The following is a 25,452-nucleotide window of genomic DNA, read 5'->3' as shown; positions in this document are numbered from 1 at the left end:
CCGGGATTTGGAAGGGGATGGGTGAAGTAATCTATTTGGGTTCGTATTTTTTGGACTCTCCGGCGAAGGGGAATTCTGGTGCTTGGTTGAAGTGCCCTGTGAGGAAAATTGCCAGAGTGCCAGTGGTAAAGAGGAGCAGAGCAATCCAGAAGCAAGCTTTGTCGATGACTTTCCCAATCAGAATCCAGTTTTCATTTTCCTAAACGGGCAGAACAAAATAATTGTGTATTTATTAAGTTCAACATGATAGGGAGATCACAGACAGCTATAAGAATTATAGGCTGCTATACATTTTATAAAAGGTAGAGAGGTGATTTACCAGGATGCTCCCTGGATTAGAACGCATGTTTTATGAGGATAGATTGAGCGAGCTAGGGCTTTTCTCTTTGGAGTGAAGGAGGATGAGAGGTGACCTGATAGAGGTGTACAAGATGATAAGAGACATAGATCAAGTGGACAGCCGGGGGGGGTATAAATTAAAGGTGATTCGAGGAAAGTATAGGGGGACTGTCAGAGATAGGTTTTTTTTACACAGGGAGTGGCGGGTGTGTGGAACACACTGCCAGGGATGGTGCCAGCGGCAGATGCATTAGGGACATTTAAGAGACTCTTAGGCACATGAATGAAAGAAAAATGGAAAAAGTGGGAGGGAAAGGTTAAGATGAACCTGGAGTAGGTTAACGGGTCAGCACAACGTCCTGGTTACTCGAGCTGGACCACCTCTTAGGCAAGTGACCGAAGTGTCAATGTGGGAGCACTTAGCAACCAATGACCATAATTCTCATTTTTCAAGTTCAAGTTTATTGTCATTCAACATGTATACAGCTAAACGAAACATCGTTCCCCTGGGGCCAAGTTGCAAAACACAATATGCACAGTCACACACAGCACATAACGTTACCATCCAGCACGTAGAGTCACAAAATAATATTAGCACAAGTCACTAAGTGACATGGCCTGAAAATTGACAGGTTGACATAAAGTGTGAGGTGCGTGTTTATGTAAGACAGGATAAAGTTACTGACACTATTATAATAAAACAAGCAGTTGTATCAATATGTGAAACAGCAGCAATAAAAGATGAGAAGCGCAGGTAAGAGTGTGTCAATGGAATGGCGAGTGGGTGATAGGGGGAAATGGGGTGACAGGGCATTCAGACATGTGTGCTGGCTGTTAAAAAGTCCAACAACCTGGAGGAAGAAGCCGTTAACCAGCCTGACAGTTCTAGTTCTTATGCCGCAGTACCTTCTGCCTGACATCAGGAGGTCAAAATGATCATGAAAGGATGGGAGGGGTCTTCGAAATATTTAGAGTTGGGAGTTTTTTTCCCATTGGGTGGTTCCGGAGCATGCGTGTTTTTTATGTGGTTGTATTCTTCATCACCGCCATTTTTGATCATTCCATATTGGTATGTGCTCTGTGCATGTATAAAGTAAAATAAAATTATAATATGGTATTTAAACAGATTAATATAATAAGTTGGAATCTACGTGGTGGGAATTATCCTATTAAACAAAAAAAGAGTTTTAAAATTATTAACCGATTCCAACCTGATATAATTTTTGCTCAAGAGACACATATCAGGGCGGGAGATCAAAATAGATTTTTTAGATGGTGGAATGGTTTGCAATTCCACTCTACTTCTCAGAGTAAAACAAAAGGCGTGTCTATTTTTATTAAACCTAATATATTTATTCAAGAGGATATTGAATCAGATTCTAATGGTAGATTTTTAATTGTTAAAGGAACGATCTGTAACAGAAAAGTTGTTTTGGTTAATTTGTATGGTCCTAACTTAGATGATCCTTCTTTTTTAAAAAAGGTATTTGCTTTACTGCCTGATTTAAATGAATAAATGCTGATAATGGGCGGGGATTTTAACTGCTGCTTAAATCTTATGATTGATAAGAGCTCAACGAATCAGTGACTTCCAAATCGATCCGCGTCATTTACTAATTCCTTTTTCATTGATCTTGGGTTGATTGATTTGTGGAGGTATCTCCATCCCGCTAATAGAGAATATTCTCTTCTCACGTTTATAAAAAAATATTCAAGGATCGATTATGTTATAATCGATCCCCGCTTCTTGCCTAGTGTTAAAACTTGCGAATATGATGCTATTGCTATATCTGATCATGCGCCTCTGAGTTTGTTTTTTGAATTTGATGATGTCACTCTTGCCCGCCCAGCTTGGCGCATGTCTCAGACTTTATTGCAAAACTCTGACTTTCATTGAAACCCAGATAAAAGAACTTTTTCTTTTTAATGATATAGGGGGTATGTCTAAATTAGTTATATGGGATACATTTAAAGCATTTTTACGTGGTCAGATTATTTCTTATTCAGCTAAACTTAAAAAACAGACTAAAGCAGAATTAGATAGAATTTCAAAACAAATTAAAGATTTAGATAATATCTATGCAATTTCCCCTAATACTGATTTATTTAAACAAAGGGCAGGACTTCAATCACAATATAACCTGTTATTAACTTATTTCATTGAAGGATATTTGCTTAAGTTAAAGAGCCAGTTTTATATGTTTGGAGATAAAAATAATAAACTGCTTGCACCTCAATTAAAAATGGCTGCAGCCAAAAGGCAAATCATGAAAATTCATAGGAAAGATGGTACCTTAGCTCAGGAATATGAAGAAATTAACAAGATCTTTCAAGATTTTTATGCTGAATTTTCTAAATCTCAATGTCCGTTAGATTCCTTTGAAATGAATGCATTTTTACAAAAGATTGTTTTTCCTAAAATCTCCGCTGAGGATCAAAAAACTCTTGATGCTCAAATCACTGAAGCCAAAATTCATAAAGCTATTTTTTCAATGCAATCTGGTAAGTCCCCGGGACTTGATGGCTATCCTGTAGAATTTTATAAAAAATTTGGAAAGTTGCATTCTCCATATATGTTGGAAATGTTTAAGGATTCTTTTTGATAGGTGACTTACCCTCTACTTTTTATGAGGCTTCTATTTCTTTAATTCTTAAAAAAGATAAAGATCCTACTGACTGTGCTTCAAATAGACATGTTTCATTATTGAATGTCGATGCTAAGATTCTGTCAAAGATAATGGCCACTCGGTCGGAGAATATTTTGGGTAAAATTATTTTTAAAGATCAAACAGGCTTTATAAAGGGTCGCTATTCTTTTTCAAATGTTCGGAGTCTATTTAACATTATATATTCGTCCTCTTTTAAAACTCCACAACGTGTTGTAACTTTGGATACTGAAAAAGCACTCAATCGAGTCGAATGGAAATATTTATTCAATGTTTTAGAGAAATTTGGCTTTGGTGCTAATTTTAATAATTGGATTAAAATGATATATAAAGCCCCTATTGCTACTGTTGTCACTAACAATTGTAGGTCTCCTTTTTTTCAGCTTTCACGGGCGGCAAGGCAAGGCTGTCCATTAAGTCCTTTGTTGTTTAATTTAATGTTAGAACCCCTTGCTATTGCTCTTCATGAGGCTAAAAATATCCATGGGATTTTTGTGAATGAGACCATGCATAAGATCTCCCCTTACGCTGATGATTTATTGATTTATATATCTAACCCTGATGAATCTATTCCTGCCTTGCTAAAATTATTTAATGAATTTGGAGGTTTTTCAGGATATAAAATAAATTTTAGTAAAAGTGAATTGTTTCCATTAAATGATTCTGTCTCTATATATGATAATACTCCTTTTAAAGTCACAGACACTTTTAGATATTATGGTATTATAATTACTAAAAAATATAAGGATCTTTATAAAGCCAATTTTGTTCCTTTAGTAGACCCTATGAAGTATTTATTTAGTAGATGGAGTCCACTTACATTTTCACTTGTCGGTCGTATTCATACAGTTAAAATGATGATTTTACCAAAATTTTTATATTTATTTCAGAATATTCCTGTTTTTTTGACTAGGAAGTTTTTTGATCGGATTGATTCTATTATTTTATTTTTTATTTGGAATAATAAAAGACCAAGAATTAGTAAATGTCACTTACAAGAATTGAAAAAGGATGGAGATCTTGCTTTGCCCAATCTAAGAATGTATTATTGGGCTGTTAATATGCGATACATGTCTTTTTGGTTATACTGGGTTGATAAGAGTGATCGGCCGATTTGGGTAGACCTGGAACTGAAAGTTGTAAAACAGTTTTATTTAACCTCGTTATTGGGAGCTGCTTTACCTATGCAATTAGTTAAAGTTGTTAATTTAAACCTATATCCTGTGATTAAGTATTCTTTACAAATTTGTCTCCAGTTGCGCAATTTTTTTAACCTTAAAAAATTTAAACTTTGCAGTTTAATTTATCGAAATTACTTTTTTAAGCCTTCTTTGAGTGATCCAATTTTTTTACTTTGGAAAAATAAAGATATTAATTCTTTTTTGGATTTATTTAAAGAGGATAGGTTGATGTCTTTTGAACAATTAATTGATAAATATTCTCTCTCATACTCACACTTTCTGCAATACCTTCAAGTTAGACATTTTTTACAAAAATATTTAAGTAATTTTCCTTACATATTGGAGGCTGACCTGTTAGATACTATTATGAGTATGAATCCTTTGATTAAGGGTTCCATTGGAAGAATTTATAATTTATTATTACAATGGGATAAGCGTCCTTTATCTAAGATTAAACAGGATTGGGAAAAGGAACTTAATTTGTCTTTTATGATGGAGGACTGGATGCGGATTTTGGAGTTGGTTAACTCTTCTTCAATCTGTGCTAGCCATTCACTGATTCAATTTTAAATTGTACATTGTTATCATTTGACGAAGGAGAGACTTTCTAAAATCTTTTCTAATGTTGATAGTTATGATAGATGTAAAACTGAGATAGCTATACTGACACATATGTTTTGGTCTTGTTCTATATTGGAACAGTTCTGGAAGTCGGTTTTTTCAACGATTTCTAAAGCACTTAAAATTAATCTACAACCTAATAAATTAACTTTGCTTTTTGGAATAATTCCTCAAAATATTCATGGTATTTCTGTGTCTGACCAACATGTTATTGCATTTGTTACATTGATAGCTAGGAGGGCCATTTTGTTGCAGTGGAAGGATACATTACCTCCCACTTTGTCACAATGGTTCTCTTAAGTGATGCTATGTCTTAGTTTGGAGAAAGTTAGAAGACGAACCTTTGAACGTTTATTTGATTTTGAGAAAAGATGGGGCTCAATTGCTCGTTATTATCATTTGAGCTAATTGATATAATTTTTCCACGATCTAATTGTAAATTTTTTAGTATATTTTCTTTTCTTGCTGGCGGTTTGATGTTTATTTTTAGAAGCTTTTTGTATGACGCATGACTCCAGGGTTGTACATCTAATGGGTTCTTTTTTTTTCTCACTTTTCTGCTTAGTAAGTTCTTTTTTTGTTATCACAAATTTTTTTTCAATCTTTAAGATAATGTCTTTTTTGAGACATTGTAAGTGTTGTGACTTCAATGTACTTACGTTATTTTTTCTGTATAACAATAAAAAGATTTGAAAAGAAAGAAAATATTTAAAATATTTATCAAGAATTATAGGAGTTGTCCACAAGTTACAGCCTTAAATTGGAGCGGGACCAAAGTTGGAGGCATTAGACAGGATCCTGCAGAGGCTGACTGTTTGTAGTTCAAGGGACATCTGGTAGGTGGGACGTGCAATATGAAGAGTTCAGGTACACCCATGATCCTGTTAGGGAAGGGAAAGGTTGGCAAGTTCAGAGAAGATGGTTGCCGAGAGATATTAAGGCTCTGGTCAAGAGAAAGTCAGGTTTAGGCAGTCAGGATAAAGATGAAATGATCCAACAAGCTGCTGAAATTATTTTTCCGTATGATATGGAAAGAGGGTATTTGGCCCATTGTTCTTTGCTGGCTCCCAGATCCTTCCATCAATTCTGTTCCTCCACTTCCTCTCCGCCCAGCATTTTCCAGCAACCCATTCTCACTTGCAAATCACTCCACCCTGATTCCCCTGCCACCACCTCCACCCTATCTTACGGGAAACTTAGAGCAGCCAGTTCATCTAACAGCCAGAGTTTGAGACATGGGAGGGCCCATTTCCCCACAAAAAGGTGTAGACTTTGCCTTGACTGCATCAAAGTAGGGTTACTGGAGCTGTAAGGCAGTAGGGCCCAAGCAGTGTAACAGGCACAACTGGACCAGATAAGCTAAAGGGCCTCTTTCTGTGCTGTAGTGCTCTTTGATTCTCACTCTTACTGCAGCATCGAGTCACTAATGATGTGTAACCCCTATCAAAGCACACACCCTGAGTGTACAATTCAATAATACCTCTCCCACCCCTTCCCCTGCACCCAGGACATCAGAAGCACTGCATATTCAGTGCCCCAGCGTGGTCAAAGCCCCTCGCATCCTTCCCACAATCTCTTTGACCTCCGGCCAACAGGCAGAAGGTACCACAGCATAAAAACCAGAACTCTCAGGCTAGGTAACAGGTTGTTAGACTTCTTAACAGCCAGCTGCCACCCAGCACACATGTACACCCGTACAACCTGTCTGAATGCTTCTGCCCCCCCCCCGCCCACTCGTTAATTCCCAGCACACATGTACACCCGTACACCCTGTCCGGATGCTTCCCCCTCCCCCCCCCCAACTCGGCAACTTGCTGACACACTCTTATCCTGCACTGGTCACTTCTCATCTTTTATTGCTGCTGTTTCACATATTGATACAACTGCTTGTTTTATTATAATAGTGTCAGTAACTTTATCCTGTCTTACATAAACACGCACCTCACACTTTATGTCAACCTGTCAATCTTTAGGCCATGTCACTCAGTGACTTGTGCTAATATTATTTTGTGACTCTACGTGCTGGATCCTAACCTTATGTGATGTGTGTGCTGTGTTTTGCACCTTGGCCCTAGGGGAACAATGTTTCATTTGTCTGTATACACGTGTATGGTTGAATGACAATAAACTTGAACTTAAAATGGATGTTTGACACCAATGTGCATGAGGGGATATTAGGATGGATAAAGAACAGGGGTTTAATTTTGTAAACAGTGGTGGAAATTGATGTCACCATAAGGTGCTCTGCTAAATATTTCGAGTGAAAGATGGCATATTGCACTGGGAACGTCACCCTGGGTTTCGTGCCCATATCACTGGAGAGGGATTTGGACTCACTGTTCTGCTTGTGTGACCGATTGGCATCCATGCACATACTCACAGCGCCAAAGTCATTCTTTTCTTTGGTGCTTTCCGCAATAAAGTTGCAGGCGTCGACGCAGGACTTTATCTCTGGGGCAAAGTGAGACAGATTTCTGTAAAGCTCAACTGTCGTTCCAACGTCAATATCTGTGCCCAAGTGATTTAGAAAGACAAGCATTATTTGCAAAAGTTTACAGAGGAAAATATTTTATTCTCTTTTTTTTAAATTGAGCGATATTGTATGGAAACATGTTCTTTCAGATCCACACTGCTCAACTACACCCAGTAACCTACTAACCCATATGTCTTTGGAATGTGGGAGGAAATCAGAGCACTTGGAGGAAACCCACATAGTCCAGGGAGAGCATACAAACTCCTTACGGATGGTGACAGGAATTTGAAACCGGGAACAATAGCTCCATTGAACCTACTCACTATATTAGATCAGGGCTGCTCCATGTCTTAGCTAATTACCCCCTCAAAACCCCAGCCTATCTGTCGATGTCCATTTCAGAAAGGTTCAATTGACTTCCTTTCGTTTTGTGGAAGAGGTTTCCAGATTACAGTATAATAGCAAAATAGATCATAGTCCAGAGGTCTATACCAACAACATAGAGGCATCTAATCTCATATGGCCCTTGGCAAATTACGGTCCAATCAAAGGGGCCCCTTCCCTGGAAGACCCTTAAAATGTTGACATGCCCCTAGAAACAATTTGATTACTCATATTGACCAACAGAACACTGAATTGCAAAGTCCAACAGTGTCTCTACTTCATTAGGAGTCTGCGGAGTTTCAACATGACATCAAAAACTTTGACAAACTTCTATAGCTGTGTAGTAGAGGGTGTATTGACTGGCTGCATCATAGCCTGGTATGGGAACACCAATGCCTTTGAAAGGAAAATCCTACAAAAAGTAGAAGATTCAGCCCAGTACCTCACAGGTAAAGCCCTCCCAGCCGTTGAGCACATCTACATGAAACACTGTTGTATGAGAGCAGCATCCGTTATCAAAGATCCTTACCATCCAGGCCATGCTCTTTTCTCACTAATGCCATTAGGTAGAATGTACATGGCACCAGGTTCAAGAACAGTTCATACCCCTCAACCATCAGGTTCTTGAGCAAAAGAGGATAACAACTCTCATCTATTGAGATGTTCCCACAACAAATGATCTCACTTTAAGGACTCTATCTTGTTATCTCATGTTCTTGTTATTTATTTATATTTGTATTTGTACAATTAGTTGTCTTCAGCACTCTGGTTGATCTTCCATTGAGCCTGTTATAGGTGCTATCCAATGGATTTACTGAGTATGCCCGTGGGAAAATGAGTCTCAGGGTTGTAAATGGTGACATTTGATAATAAAATTTACTTTGAACTTTGGTTGTTGTGTCAGTTTAACTGATTCATCTTTATCCTCTAGAGAAGGAAATCTAATGTTCTTATCTACCCTGGGCCTATATGAGACTCCAGTCCCTGCGGTTGGTTCCTAACTCAGCTGGCACCACCAAGGGTTACCAGGTGGACAAGAGTTACTGGATTTTCCCAAAAAAATCAAACTGCTAAATTTTAGGGAAGGGTTATTGTCCTGCTGGGAAATCTGGGAAGCTGACATCCAAACCTATGATCATCTCACCTGCTGTCATATTGTTGATTCTCTTCAGACCATGTCTGTCCCTTTGTCTGTCAAACATCAGCTCACTCCTTGGCTTTTTGAGAATATATTCCTCTGCTTTGATCATAATCCCAAAGGAACTCCTGCGTCTCGGTTGGGGCTTGTCCCAAGAATCCTCGTAAGACTCTAAATGCATGCCTAGGTACCGGGGCAGGAACTCCAGAAAGACCTATAAATAAGACAGTAAGACCTTAAGATATCGGAGTAGAAATAGTCCATTTGACCCATTGAATCTGCTCCAGCATTTCATCGTGACTGATCCACTTACCCTCTCAGCCCGTATCTCCTGCCTTCTCCTTCATGCCCTGACTAATCAAGAATCTATCAATCTCTGCCTTAAATATACATAAAGACTTGGCCTCCAAAGCCGTCCGTAGCAACAAATTCCACAGATTCACCACTCTCTGGCTAAAGAAATTCCTCCTCATCTCCGTTCTAAATGGACACCTCTCTATTCTGAGGATGTGTTCTCTACTCTTAGACTCTCACACCATAGGAAACATCTTCTCCACATTCTCTCTATCAGGGCCTTTCACCGTTCGATAGGTTTCAATGAGGTCACCCCTCATTCCTATGAATTCCAGTGAACACTGGCCCAGAACCATCAAATGCTCTTCATATGACAAGCCGTTCAATCAATATAACATGAACTTCATCGATATTGTCATAGTCATAGTGGCAGAGAGCACTACAGCACAGACACAGGCCCTTCGCTCCATCCAGTCCATGCTGAACAGTTATTCCGCCTAGTCCCTAGCTGGGCTGTAGTTAAGGGTGTGGTCCAATCAGGATGTTGAATAAGATGTTGATGAAGCCAAATCTGGAGTATTGTGTGCTGATCTGTTTACCTGTCCACAGGAAAGATATCAATAAGATTGAGAGAGCAGAGAAAATTTGCAAGGATGTTGCCGGGACTTGAGGATCTGAGTTATGGGTATAATGCCCTGGTTCATATTTTTACTGTTATGCTGAAGGTATTTCATTTTGTGCTGTTCTCTGCAAGCTGCTTGTTTTCAGCTTATGTTTGTGTTATTGGTGAAGATTAGAGATGAGGAGACATGCCTGCCATCCAGCTCGGATGGTTGAATTGAAGGGGAGGTTTCTCTGCTGAGGGACACTAAGTTTGGGCTTGGGGTTTTTTTTGGGGGAGTTCGGGGGAGATGAAGGAAGAAGAGGTCATAGGATTCGACCCAGAGTGGAACCGTGATTCGGCGAAGCCCGAGGTGAGATCGATTGAGGATCGGTGACTTGGGGAAACCGTGAGATCCAACTTGCGCACATTAGACTGTTTCATTAAAACGGGCCCTTTTCCTTTTTTGTTCTTTTCTTTACTAACCCTTTAGTCAAATTAAGAATTATAAAGCTAAATCTTCTAATTGTATGCGGTGTCCTGACTGTTATTTCGTGGCACTAATTTGTAACGGTAACGAATTACACGGCAATCACACAACAGCGGTTCGGGGTGGGCTCGTACCTCAATCTCACACATTTGGCGGGGCCAAAGATTCTCTTCCCTAGACCTACACTGCCGAAGAAACCAGAGCGTTCCATGGGGAAAGGTGGACTACGTTCAGGAATTTTTTCCCCTGGAGCTCAGAAGAATGAACGACGATTTGATAGAGGTTATCAAAATTATGAGTAGTATAGACAGGGTAAATGCAAACAGGCTTTTTCCCCTGAGGTTGGGTGAGACCAGAACTAGAGGCCATGGGTTAAGGGTAAAATATTTACGGGGTTCCTGAGGGCGAGTTTCTTCACTCAGAGGGTGTGAAATGAGCCGCCAGTGGAATAGGTGGATGTGGGTTCGATTGCAACATTTAAAAGAATTTTATATAAGTTCATGGTCGGGAGGGCTATGGTCTATTGACATGGACTAGATGGGCTGAAGGGCCTGTTTCTGTGCTATAGTGCTCTATGGCTCTGGCATGAGGAGATTGTGTCCCTCAACCAGCCCCCTTGATTGGAGCAATACTCCCTATCAACGTGAATCCACAGAGAAAATGACCATTTTCAAGGATGGGGGAAAGTAAATTAAGTTAATCCCACACATAATTCTACAGGTGTATAATTTCAGAATTGCTTACGTGTTTGATCTTCTCAGACAAGCTGTGGGTGTTGGGCGTCCTCAGGGAGACATTTAAGACGATGACACAGTTCATTACGATCAGCATTGATACAATCATCACAAATATTAAATATCTGCAATAAAATTGAGCGAACACGTCAACAACGCAGAGCTAATAATCTTTGCATGCTGCACTTATCCACAATCCGTATCGATGCGCTGCCCATGCTGGGGGTGGAGATCCTTCACCCAGACTGGTTCAGACTGAAGGGTCGCAACCCAAAATATCCACCGTCCATTTCCCTGAGTTCCTCCACATTCTTGTTTGTTGCCAGAATCTGTAGTTCCTTGTATCTCTATCCCAATGATCTGTGTGTAGAGATCAAATTTCTCCCTCCCCTCCTCTCTTCCACTATTCCCCACTTACCTTTTACCTCTTCTCACCTGTCTTTCCCCTCCCCCCCCCCCCACCCCGGGTTACCCTCCTCCTTCATTTTCTCCTATGGTCCACACTTCTCTCCAATCAGATTCCTTCCTCTCCAGCTCTTGAACTTTCCCACTTCACTGATCACCTTGTAGCTGTCCTCCTTCCCCTCCCCCCACCTTTTTATTCTGATGCCTTCTCCCTTTCTTTTCAGTCCTGAAGAAGGGTCTCGGCCCAAAACATGGACTGCTTATTCATTGCATGGATGCCGTCTGACCCACAGAGTTATAGAGCCATAGAAAATAACAGCACAGAAACAGGCCCTTTGACCCATCTGGTCAATGTCAAAAACATTAAAACTGCCTACTCCATCTACCTGCACTGGGACCATAGCCCTCCATACCTCTACCATCCATGTATCTATCCAAACTTCTCTTAAATGGTGTTAATTGAACTTGCACGCACCACTTGTGCTGGCAGCTCATTCCACACTCTCACCAACCTCTGAGTGAAGAAGTTTCTCTTAATGTTCCGCTTAATATTTCCAGACATCCCACCTCTCCCGGAACTTCCGGGAGTCTCCCGCATATGAATAGTGGCTCCCTGATGCCCGCAAATTATATACAATGTCACGGAAATCAATTTTTTTGAGAGCATGCGAGAGAGAGAGAGAGAGAGAGAGAGCGCGAGCGCGCGAGCGACCACTAGAGAGAGAGAGAGAGAGCGAGCGAGCGAGCGCACCATGGCAGAGTGTTCCAAAAATATATAAAACTTACGTCACCCCAGACCACACTAAAGTGTACCCCTGCCTAATAGGGGTCAAAATAATAACAGTGTTGCTCGCTGCACTGTTTGCAACAGTGACTTTTCTATTGCTCATGGTGGGTTAAGACTGTAAAAGACGTGTTAAGGTGAGTTTAACAGGTGTCATTCGTTCATTAGCATAGCTCATGTTATTTAAACTAGCTGGCCAGCTGCTAAGGAGCTACTTTATTGCAGACATCCCACCTCTCCCAGAAGTCTCCTGCAAATTGACGGTGCTACCTCCCTGAAATGAGTTTTTGCAGGGTGGGATGTCTGTATTTCACCTTTCATACTTAACCCATGACCTCTGGTTTTAATCCCACCCAACCTCAGTGGAAAAAGCCTGTTTGCATTTACCCTATCTATACCCCTCATAATTTTGTATACCTCTATCAAATCTCCTCTCAATCCTCTATGTTCTAAGGAATAAAGTCCAAACAATACTCCAAATTAGGCCTCACCAAAGTCTAATACAACTTCAACATAACATCCCATCTCCTGTACTCATTAGATTGATTTACAAAGGCCAAAGTGTGAAAAGATTTCTTTACGACCCTATCTACCTGTGACACCACTTTCAATGAACTATGGACATCTATTCCCAGATCCCTCTGTTCTACCATACTCCTCAGTGCCCTACCGCTCACCGTGTAAGACCTACCCTGGTTGTTCCTACCAAAGTGCAACACCTCGCACTTGTCTGAATTAAGTTCCATCTGCCATTTTTCCAGTTGATCAAGATCCCTCTGCAAGCCTTCCTCACTGTCTGCTACATCCCAATTTTCCGGCGTTTTGTGTGTTTTGCTTTGAAATCTGCAGATTTTCTTGTGTTTATGTATTGCTGTACAAGGCTATTGGCAATAAACGGTTGATGGAACACGAATTGAATGCTTACGGCTTTGTGTCAGTGACATAACAAGAAGTAACTAGAGATACTGTAGTATAGTAAAAAACCATGACGTGGTTGACTTTGGGGAGGTGAAAAAAACAATACTGGACGTTTTTAGCAACACACTCAAAATGCTGGAGGAATGCAGCAGGCCAGGCAGCATTTATGGAAAAGAATATAGTTGACGTTTCAGACCGAGGACTGGAAAAAAATGGATGAGGAGTCAGGGTTAGAAGGAGGGGGGAGGGGAGGAAGAAACACAAGGTGATAGGTGAAACCGGGAGGGGGGAGGGAGGGGTGGTAAAGAGCTGAGGTCAATTGGTGAAAGAGATACAAGGCTGGAGAAGGGGTAATCTGACAGGAGAGGGCAGAAGGCCTTGGAAGAAAGGAAAGGGAGAGGAACACCAGGGGAGATGATGGGCAGGTAAGGAGATAAGGGGAGAGAGGGAAAAGGCAATGGGGAACAGTGAAGGCATAACCGGAAGTTTGAGAAATTGACGTTCATGCCATCAGATTGGAGGCTACCCAGAAGGAATATGAGGTGTTGCTCCTCCAACCTGAGTGTGACAGTAGAGGAGGCTGTGGACTGACATATTAGAATGGGAATAGGAAGTGGAATTAAAATGGATGGCTACTGGGACTCCCCGCTTTTTCTGGCAGTCAGAGTGTAGGTACTCGGCGAAGCAGCCTCCTGGTATACACCAGGACATGTTTTAATTGGTGTGAAACTGGTAAACATTGCACGGACGATTTATGAATGCTGGTACGTGAAATATACAGTTAGCATTCACCTAAGGCAAACAATTGTCTTTAAGTAGTGCAAGTATAACAATAAAGTTAATGAAATCAAAGTCAATGTTATTATCAAAGTACATTTGTGTCACCATATACAACCCTGAGATTCATTTTCTTGCAGGCATTTACCGGAAAGTAAACAAATGCAACAGAATAGAATAGGGTGGCGTATTTGCACATTGCTTCACAGTGCCAGCGACCCAGGTTCAATTCCTGCTGCTGTCTGTAAGGAGTTTGAACGTTCTCCCTGTGACCACGTGGGTTTCCTCCGGGTGCTCTGGTTTCCTCCCACAATCCAAAGACGTACCAGTTCGTAGGTTAATTGGTCATTGTAAATTGTCCTGTCATTAGACTTGGGGGGGTTTCTGGATGGCGTGGCTCGCAGGGTAGGAAGGGCCTATTCCACACTGTATCTCAATAGATTTTTTAAAACTATACATAAACAAACACATTCGATGTTTTGGGAACAGCTTCTTGTCCACCACCAGATTTCTGAATGATCCATGAACCCATGAACACTATCACACAATTTTACTCTCTTTTTGCAATAATTCTTTAATATTTCATACTGTAACTTGCAGAAACTTTTTGTGCATTATACTGTGCTGTGTAGCCCACAAGTGTTGCCCACTTCTGGCACCAACTTACAGCATGTCTTTGGAGTGTATGTGGGAGGAAGCTAGAACACCCGGAAGAAACCCATGTGCTCGCGGAGAGAACGTACAAACTCTTTGCAGACAGCAGAGGGAACTGAATTCCAAACAATCGCTGGTGCTGTAAAGTATTGGACTGACTGCTGCACTGCTGTGGTCACTCCCAATTCTGATTCTGATACTTGTTTTCATTGGTTGGGATGTTAAGTATGAAAGTCAGGGAGTCATGTTGCAGCTGTATGAAACTTTGCTTTAGCCACTTTTGGAATACCCTGGGCAATTTTGGTCACCGCGTTACAGGAAGGATCTGGAGGCTTTGGAGAGGATGCAGAAGAGGTTCGCCTGGAAGCTGTCTGGATTAGAGAGCGCTCGCTATAAGGTTGGTTGGACAAACTTGGATTATTTTCTCTGGAGTGTTGGAGCCTGAGGGAGTAACCTGATAGAAGGATATAAAATCATGAGAGGCAGATAGGGAAGATTGTCATTTTCCTCCCCAGGGTGACAGTGTTAAATAATGCAGGGCATAGGTTTAAAGTGAGAGGAAGAAAGTTTAAATGAGACTAGTTTTTATACACACAGAGTGCTGGGTGCCTGGCACACGCTGCCGGGGGAGGTGGAAGAAGCAGATGTGACAACAGTGTTTAAGAGGCATTGGAACAGGCACATGAAATGGCAGGGAATGGACCATTTATAGACAATTGGGAGTAGTTTAGCATGGCACCATGATCAGCAGAGACTCTCTGCTATACATTTCTCTGTAGTGTAGCATTTTCTAGATTTACAAAAGGAGTTATTGGAAAAAAATTGCAAATCACAAAGACTGAGTGAAGTATATTCTTATGCATCAACAGCAGAATTATATTAATTATAGAGAAAAATAGCATAGTAAATCAAAGACGGTCAGCTTAAACAGGTGTTCTCGACATTACCACCCTGGGAAAAAGTGCTGGCTGTTTACTCTATCTACTGTGTGCCTCTCTCTCACCCTCCTTCACTCCAAAGAGAAAAGGCCTGAATATTATTTAGAAAGATATAGGAGTGGAAATAGGCAATTTGGCCATCATCTGCTCTGCCATTTCATCATGGCTGATCCATTTCCCTCTCAGCCCCGATCCCTGCCTTCCTTCATGCCCTGACTAATCAAGAATCTATCAAGCTCTGCCTTAAGTATACCCAGTGAGTTAACCTCCACAGCCACCTGTGGCAACAAATTCCACAAATTCACGATTTTCTCGCTGAAGAAATTCTTCTGCATCTCCGTTCTAAATGGCGACCCTCTATTCTGAGGCTGTGTCCTCTGGTCTTAGACTTCCCCACCATAGGAAACATCCTCTCCACATCCACTCTACTGAGGCCTTTCAAACTTCAATAGGTTTCAATGAGATCACCCCTCATTCTTCTGAATTCCAATGAGTAGAGGCCCAGAGCCATCAAACTCTCTTTATATGATAAGCTTTTCAATGTCAAAATCATTTTTGTGAACCTCCTTTGAAGCCTCTCCAGTTTCATCACATCCTTTCTTAGATAAAGGGCTCTAAACTGCTCACAATACTCCAAGTGAGGCTTTTATAAAGCCTCAACATTACATCCTTGCTTTTATATTCTAGTCCTCTCAAAATGAATGCTAATATTGCATTTGCCTTCTTTACCACAGACTCAACCTGCAAATTAACCTTTAGGGAATCCTGCACAAGGACTCCCTAGTCCCTTTGCACCTCAGATTTTTGAATTTTCTCTCCATCTAGAAAATATCTACACTTCTATTTCTTCTACAATGTTGGCACGTGGCCAAGTGGCTAAGGCATTGGCCTAGTGATCTGAAGGTTGCTAGTTCGAGCCTCAGCTGAGGCAGCGTGTTGTGTCCTTGAGCAAGGCACTTAACCACACATTGCGCTGCAATGACACCAGTGCCAAGCTGTATGGGTCCTAGTGCCCTTCCCTTGGTCAACATCGGTGGTGTGGAGAGGGGAGACTTGCAGCATGGGCAACTGCTGGTCTTCCATACAACCTTGACCAGGCCTGCGCCCTGGAAACCTTCCAAGGCGGGAATCCATGGTCTCACGAGACTAACGGATGCCTGTAAATAAAAAGAATTTCTTCTACCAAAGTGCATGACCAGACATTTTCTGACACTGTATTCTATCTACCATTCTCTTAATCTGTCTAAATCCTTCTGTAGCCTCTCTACTTCCTCAAAACTACCTGCCCCTCTACCTATCCTTGTATCATCTGCCAACTTGACCACAAAGCCATCAATTACATCATCCAAATCATTGACATATAATGTAAAAAGAAGCAGTCCCAACATAGGCCCTGTGGAACACCACTAGTAACTGGTACTCAACCAGAAAAGACTCCCTTTATTCCCACTCTTTGCCTGCTACCAACAAGCCAATGCTCTATCCATGCTAGTATCTTTCCAGTAATACCATGGGCTCTTATCTTGTTAAGCAGCCTCATGCGTGGCACCTTGTCAAATGCTTTCTGAAAATCCAAGTACACAACATCCACTGATTGTCCTTTATCTATCTTCATTGTTATTTCTTTAAAGAATTCCAACAGATTTGTCAGGCAAGACTTTTCCTTGAAGAAACCATGCTGACTATGGCCTATTTTATCATAAGCCTCAAAACTACATTCTTAATAATCAAATTCAACATCTTCTCAACCACTGACGTCAGACTAAATAGCCTATAATTTTCTTTCTTCTGCCTCTTTCCCTTGAAGAGTGGAGTGACGTTTGCAATTTTCCATTCCTCCAGAACCATGCCAATGAACCAACCAATCAGTATATGTTTGGGACATGTAATGATTTGATCTGTAAAAACAGCAGAACAATGTTTTCTTTGTATTTTTGGTACATTTGACAATAATAAACCAATCGTTTGTTCGTTATGTGCCATGTTGTATAATGTGGGCGATCATGGTCTTTCCATGACCATGATTGTTCTTGCCAAATTTTTCTACAGAAGTGGTTTGCCATTGCCTTCTTCTGGGCAGTGTCTTTATAAGATGGGTGACCCCAGCCATTATCAATACTCTTCAGAGATTGTCTGCCTGGTGTCTGTGGTCACTTAACCAGGACTTGTGATAGGCACCAGCTGCTCGTACGACCATCCACCCCCTGCCCCCATAGCTTCACATGACCCTGACTGGGGGGGGGGGGGGTCCAAGCAGGTGCTACACCTTGCCCAAGGGTGACCCGCAGGCTAGCAGAGGTAAGGAGAGCCTTACACCTCCTTTAGTAGAGACAGATCAACACCCCACTACCCAAATAATCCAATGCCAATATAAATGACCAAGACCGTACATGATATGATCAGTAAGTTTGGGGACAACACAAATGTTGGTGGAGCTGTGGGTAGTGACAGGACCCGTTTCTGTACAGAATGATACTACCTGAGACACTCAACTGAGGAAGTGTCACTGTGGTTGTACTGAGGGATTGCTGCACTACCAAGGAGACTGTTGCCACCACAATTAACCAGTTTTCATTAGGCAGGGAAAGGAGGAATCAGCTGTGTGTACAGTACAGTAGTGCAATGCTTTACAGTGCCAGTGATCAATGATCAGGGTTCAATTCCTGCCACTGTCTAAAAGGAGATCATATATTCACCATGTGGCTACGTGGGTTTCCTCCGGGTGCTCTGGTTTGCTCCCACTTTCCAAAGGCATACGGGGTTAGTGTTAGTAGCTATGAGCATGCTATGTTGGTGCTGGAAGAGTGGCGACACTTGCTGGCTGACTCCAGCATAACCTTGGACTGTCTTGTTCATTGATGCAAACGACACATTTCATTGTATGTACGTTCTTTGTACAAATAAAGATGATCTTTATCTATAAGAGACAGAGAATGGTTCCCTTCCTATTCCCCCCCCCCCACATAATGTCCCAAATAAACACCAGACGAAATATCACAGCTCCCTGATGGAGGGACAAATATCGTTAGTCAGTGTTATAAAGGTGAGCAGGCGGTTAGACTAGTTGTCCAGCTAAGATAAGACAAACTTACAAGCATGCTGCTGGGTCATGAGGACCTGAGTTATAGGGAAAAGATGAACAGGTTAAGACTTCATTCCCTGAAGCGTAGGAGAATGAGGGGAGTTTTGATAGAGGTATTCAAGGTTATGAGGGGGTATAGTTCATGCTTAATTATCATTCAACCATATATAAACAAAACAGCGTTCCTCTGGGGCCAAGGAGCATACAGTCCCACACAGCACATTCAAGGTAGCAAGCAAACATACCGGCACATAAAAGAAATTTATATTTAGCCCAGATCCCTGAGTGACCTGTCCTGCAAATTGCTGGTGCAGTTTCCGGCAGTCCACAGACGAATGCAATCTAGCCTGTCATTCCATTGATCGAACACTGGAGGGTAGACCCCCTCCCCAACCTAAAATCGATGCCGTGCTACACTGCATCCAGCTTTTCCTCTCCTGGACTGCAGCAGCAGGTAAGCCCACGGCTTGAGGCCTAGTCCGCACTACAATCCCTGCCGTCTGTCGCACCAGTAAACAAGGGAAGTAGGCCTGCGACATCTTGCAGTATCATTGTCCAACAGGGTCTTGCAATCACAAGAGAAACATTTAAGACAATTTCCCTCCATTATACTGCACACTACCTTCCTGCCTCAATTCTGATGTCTTTGAAACCTTCCTATAGCAGGCAACAACAAGGTCTGCACCGTCCAGCCCCTCTGCCGACGAACAGCTCGCTAATGGGGTAGACTTGCAGAATCCAAAGTTCTTAAAGTCCAGCAATGTCTTGCGATCGTAATAAATATGTTTTAAAAAAGACAAAAAAAATCACCTTTGGTTGGTCCCCAAGCACCACCAACTGGCCAGAAGATAGTGTACATGTAAGCAGGCTTATTCTACTGAGGTAGTGTGAGACTAGAACTAGAGGTTACGGGTTAAGGGTGAAAGGTGAAATGTTTAAGGAGAACATGAGGGGGAGCTTCTTCTCTCGGAGGGTGTGTGGAACGAGCTGCTGGTGGATGTAGAGGTGATTTCGAAGTTTAAGAGAAGTTTGGATGGGAGGGATATGGTCCAGGTGCACGTTGATGGGATTACTTCAGCACAGACTAAATGGGCCAAAGTGCCTGTTTCTGTGCTGCAAAGCTCAATGAGTCTATGAGTTGCTCTTTCCCAGTACTGTTCACATACAGTTGGTGCTATTAATAAGTTCTCAATGGTTAGGTAATGGAAACTCTGCAGCTGTCTTTCCCCTTTGAGAGTCGGGTTTACAGTAACACCTGTAACAGCAAAAGCTAGTAATCCCCAAAAGCAAAATGTAATGGAAAAGCAGGACTCGTTCGCACATTTCCTGCCTTCTGCTTTCCAGCACGAGTGAGTGGTTTGTTCAGCCACACGTGGACAGTCAGTAGAGGATTAGAACTGACACATCCTCATCCTACAAATCCAGCAGCTTTAACAGTTTCTAGCATGACCACCAGCTAGCAGTTCCATAGCCTCCCTCACTGCCCTAGTGAGGGCACTCTCAGGTTGGAGGAGCATCACCTCATATTCCATCTGGGTAGCCTCCAACCTGATGGCAAGAACATCGATTTCTCTCACAACCCCTTTTCCCTTCTTCCATTCCCCATTCTGACACCCCCCTACCCCCTCCTCGCCTGCCCATCACCACTCTCTAATGCCTCCCTCTCACTTTCGTTCATGGTGCACTCTCCTCTCCTATCAGAATCCTTTTTCTTCAGCCCTCCACCTTTTCAATCTCGCACCTCCCAGTTTCTCACTTAATCCACCCTCCGCCCTCAGCCACCTACCTTCCCCCTCACCTGGCTTCACCTATCACCTTCGAGTTTGCACTCCTTCCCCTCCCCCACCTTCTAATTTTGGCTTCTTCTCCTCTCCTTTCCAGTCCACCCGAAATGTCATCTGTTTATTCCCCTCCATCAGTGCTGCCTGAGCTGCTGAGTTCCTCCGGCATCCTGTGTTCTACTCAGGATTTCCAGCATCTGCAGAATCTCTTGTGTTTAAAGTACTGTATATCAAATCTAGTTTATCAAAATGAGATGCAAAATGCTGGCTGTCAACCTTTGATTACAAATCCTTTCACAGCCCCAATCCTGCCATCGCTGTAAATTCCTCAACCTCTGAGTTCTTTGTAGATCTGGTGAGAATCTCCCGATTTTCATGCCACCATCGAAGATGCAGACACCTTAAGCCGAAGGGGGGTCTGCAGAATGGAAATTGCCTCCCTGGACCTTCAAACAGGAGATTCTGCAGATGCTGAAAATCCAGAGCAACACACACTCAATACTGGAGGAGCTCAGCAGGTCAGGCAGCATCTGTGGAAAGGAATAAACGGTCTACATTTCAGGCTGAGCCCCTTCACCTTTCCCTTCTGTCTTCACCTTGTCAAAAGGCTTCTTAACCTCTACCATCTGAACAGGGTTCTATCTGGCCACCCTCATCGTAGCACTGCAGAATTATGGAAATTTTGGGTGATTGGAAGAAAGTATAAGGGAGATGTCGGGGTAGTGTTTTTTTTACACAGATAGTGGTAGGTATGTGGAATGCATTGCCAGGGTGCTGGTAGTGGCAGATACATTAAGGATGTTTCATAAACCCTTGATAGGTACATGGATGAGAGAAAAAATGGAGGACTATGTATGAGGGAAGAGTTAGATTGAAGGTGAGCACAACATTCTTCTATGTTCTACCAGGAGGCCTTTCAATGTGTCAAAGAGAGCTGAGAAAGACATTAGGCTAATTCCACCTCACTATTCTCAGTAGGGTAGTGGAGTGAAGTTCTCTTTGATAGTGCTTCAGTCAATCATCTCAGCAAGTCCCATTTCATTATCAATGTGGATATCACTGGAGTTCGTTGCCACAAGTGGCTGTGGAGGCTAAGCCATTGGGTATATTTAAGGCAGGGATTGGTAGATTGGTCAGGGCATGAAGAGATACGGGGAGAAGGCGAGATTGGGGCTGAGAGGGAAAATGAATCAGACATGATGAAATGGTGGAGCAGACACGATGGGCCAAATGGCCCAACTCTGCTCCTTTATCTTAAGGTCTTATGTGTAAAAATGTACAAGAATGCAAGGAGATGTGTAGGTGACATGGTAGCGTAGTTGGTGGCATGTCAGCCTAGCAATTAGCGTAATGCTATTACAGCACAGTGATCTGGGTTCAGTCCCGCTGCGGTCAGTAAGGAGTTTATACGTTCTCCCTGTGATCGCATAGGTTTCCTCCCACATCCCAAAGACATTCAGGTTAGAAGGTTAGTTGGTCACATGGGTTTAATTGGGCCAGGAGGACCAGTTACCGTGCTGTGTCTCTAAACAAATAAAAGATAGAAACAGGAAGAAGGTAAGCTTCCTGGCCGCTCAAGCCTACTCTACACCAGGGCTCAGCTGCTGCACTCTTCCTTTTCTCCATTGTCCTCATTCCTCCAATCTTTCAAAAATGTATCTACCCCCACTTTAAATACATCTAAAGAACCAGCCCCCTGCAACCCTCTGGAGCAGGGCATTCCACACATTACTTTTATCTATCTACCTATTTATTTATTTATTTGTTTATTCATTCATATATTTTTCAACATATGTGTCTATCTATTAATCTATGAATTTATCTATCTATGCATCTATCAATATATTTTCCTATCTATTGATTGATTGATTGATTGGCGTTCAGCACAGAGTGGGCCCTTTGAGCCACACTGCTCAGAAATCCACTGATTTAACCCAGGCCTAATCACAGGACAACTCACAATGACCAACTACCTACCAACCTGTACGTCTTTGGACTGTGGGAGGAAAGCAGAGCACCCAGAGGGAACCTACATGGGATCGGGGAGAATGTACAAACTTCTTACAGCTAGCAGCAGGAACTGAACACAGGTCACCGGTAAAGCGTCGTGCTAACCACTATGCTACTGTGCCACCTCACTCTCTGCGAAAGGAATTTTCAACATACCTCAGTTGTCAATGACCAGCTCTTAACTTGACACCATGTTCCTTTCTTTGAGATTATCCCACTGACAAAAACATCTCAACATGGTGTTACATGCTCAAGGAGATGTGTTTTTTTTTTGTGAGAATGATGTAATGGTCTTTTGGAGGTCACCTGATGTGATTTTCCCGCCGATGTGAGGTCACGTGATGACATGTGCATCATGACTATATAAGGGTCGATCCAGGTGACACAGTTAGTTTTTAGTTTGTAGATTTCCAAGTAGAACGTGCTGTATCTCCGTTTCTGTTGTGTGTTTGTTTTTGTGATGCAGTTTCATTTTTAAAATGGAGTGTTGTGTTCTGTTGCAAGATACCATATTATTGGAAGGATCAAGAGGAGTCGGCATCGTTTGGCAGTTTAATAAAGGATCGACCTTATTGAGTCTTCGTTGGAGGAGTACGAACTGCATCAAGGAAAGCTCTTGCCAAAAAGAACAAGGAGTTCATGCAAAGGTGTGCTCTCTCTCTCTCTCTCTCTCTCTCTCTCTAAAGGAATTTAAAGTCAGTTGATTTAAACTGTTTATTTTCGGCATCGTGAATCCTGTGGACAGAACCAGCAGTAAAGTTGCGTCTGTGAAGAACTCCTTCTCCAGAGAAGTCTCTCCCAATTGAACGTATAAATCTGTTGGACTTTCGAAGTTATCGCTGTAAGAACTATATCTGACTGTATCGCTTTAAGAACTGGTTTCACATTTAACACTTTAAGAGCCAGAGCCGAGTGATGAGTTGGTGAACGGCTGCATATTTGTTAACTTCTGGTTAAAGTTTTCTTTTTTTTTCCTTATCGTTTATCGGTGTTTAATAAATGTTTGGTTGTTTTTATATAACCTGTCTCGATTGATATTCATTGTTGCCGGTTACGTAACATAAACTGTGGGGGCTCACGGGAGATGTTCCAATTTTGAGTTTAAGTGCTGATAATTGCCATTCTGATTTGGATAAGGGAAATATCCAATTTTTTTTCGTTTGATTGGTGTGTATGTTGTATTCGGCAACAATGGATATTGACGGGTTTTTGAAGACACCTGATTCGGGATCTTTAGAGACTGTGAGAAAACCTGAGGTATTGGAGATTGCTAGGAAGTTGGATATTAAAGGCATTACGAGGAATTCCACCAAGGCTTTCATACAAAGAAAAATCACTGAACATTATATTAATTTCGAATTGTTTGATGAGGAGGTGTTAGATAAGTTTCCAATGAGTAATCTGGAAATGCAGTTACACCTTGAACAAATAAAGTTAAAGCAATTAGAAGCTGATTTAGAAAAGAGTTGGTTAGAAGCTGTAAATAAACAAAAGGAATTTGAGGCTATGGAGGCTATTAACATTAAGGGAATTTAAAGAAAGAGAAGCTGATAACCAGAGGAAATTCGAGCTACAGATGCAGAAATTAAAGTCCGAGAGTCAATCTTCTGGTTCTACAAAACAGTTTACTGCTAGTCGTGAGGTTATTTTGGCTCCTCCATTTAATGAAGCTGATGTGGACACATATTTCCAACATTTCAAAACAGTTGCTCTGAGTTTAAAGAGCAATGGCCAGTGATGTTACAAAGTGTAATTAATGTCAAGGCACAACAAGTTTATACAGCTTTAAATACTGATCAAGCACTGAATTATGATATTGTTAAGCAGCACATATCAAAGGCATATGAGATGGTTCCAGAAGCGTATAAAGAAAGATTTAGAAGTTTGAAGAAATTGGTGCAAAAAAACTTATGTGGAATTTGCCTATGAGAAATCTGTGTGTTTTGAGAGATGGGTTTCCTCTAAAAATGTGAATGGGGAGTATAATAAATTAAAAGAGCTGATTTTGCAGCAGGAATTTATAAGAAGCATTCCTGTTGAAGTGAGAACGTACTTAAATGAACGGGACACTGCCACATTGCAGGAGATTGCTAAATTGGCTGATGAGTATGTTTTAATTCACAAGAATAAATTTTCTCCAGGTAAAATTTTTAAAAGGAAAAACAGCACAGAGAGTCAAGGTAAATCAGAAATTAAATCTGAAGTTAGTGAGAAAAGTAAGGATGAAGGGAGACATGTGAAGGAAGGACATTTTGTATTATTTGTAATTGTTGTAAGAAACCTGGACATGTAGTAGCTAATTGCTTCCAATTGAAACAGAAAGAGAAAGAAGCGGTCCCAGATGCTTGTGTGCAGCATATTGAAACACCTGCAAAACCATGGGGTTTAGAAAATATTAATGAAGATGTGTCAGAGTCTGACCAAGTTAAGAAGGGATATGAATCTCTTATAACAGAAGGATTTATATCCTTGAAAGAAGGATCCAATGCAGTACCAAGAAGGATACTTAGAGATACTGGAACTTTGCAATCACTAATATTAGACAGTGTGCTAAGGTTTAGTGATGAGTCTGACATTGATGAGGTAAATTTTATAAGAGGAGTAGGGAGTGCCATTATGCCAGTACATTTACATAGAGTAAATTTAAGGTCGGGATTAGTTACAGGGGTTGTTAAAGTAGGACTACAATCCAGTTTACCTGTGAATGATGTTTCTCTTTTGTTAGGGAATGATTTAGCAGGTGGACAAGTTTATCCTGAAGTGCATTTGACAATAAATTCAAATTCTGAGGAACCACAGAGGGATTCTAACACAGATTCTTCCTGTGTTGTAACAAGAGCTATGGCTAAAAAGACTGATGTAAAGGATGAGGTTGTCACCCATGACAGTTCAAATCAAGATTTGAAATTTGAGGATGCATTAGAAACTTTCTTGCCTACATTATTTGATCAGGATTTTGATGGTAAGTCTGATCAGGAAGACTTGTCTTTATCTCGGAAGGAGATGATAGCAGAGCAGGGTAGAGATCCTGAGATAGTTAAATTAAAAGAACAAGCTCTTCCAGATAGTGAAATTGAAAAAGTACCAGTTGGATATTATTCTGAAAAGGGGGTATTAATGAGAAAGTGGAGATCGCCTACAATTCCTGCTGGTGAGGAATGGGAAGTTAATCATCAGGTAGT

At 41.5% G+C, this 25,452-nt stretch overlaps 1 protein-coding gene across 1 annotated transcript in view; it reads right to left on the bottom strand.

Annotated features, from left to right (window-relative positions):
* Positions 1 to 25,452, bottom strand: part of chrne (cholinergic receptor, nicotinic, epsilon) — a 76,762-nt gene continuing 51,310 nt past the window's right edge. The window contains exons 9-12 of the mRNA XM_072257235.1: positions 10,932 to 11,046; positions 8,809 to 9,016; positions 7,188 to 7,315; positions 1 to 199 (exon numbers count right to left, since the gene is read on the bottom strand). Coding sequence (XP_072113336.1) covers positions 32 to 199; positions 7,188 to 7,315; positions 8,809 to 9,016; positions 10,932 to 11,046 — 619 coding nt within the window. The 3' untranslated portion in view covers positions 1 to 31. The remainder of the gene's footprint in view (positions 200 to 7,187; positions 7,316 to 8,808; positions 9,017 to 10,931; positions 11,047 to 25,452) is intronic.

The sequence above is a fragment of the Mobula birostris genome, chromosome 5, assembly GCF_030028105.1.
Source record: "Mobula birostris isolate sMobBir1 chromosome 5, sMobBir1.hap1, whole genome shotgun sequence".
In the NCBI taxonomy this organism is placed as follows: domain Eukaryota; kingdom Metazoa; phylum Chordata; class Chondrichthyes; order Myliobatiformes; family Myliobatidae; genus Mobula; species Mobula birostris.
This window is presented reverse-complemented; position numbering and strand designations above follow the sequence as displayed.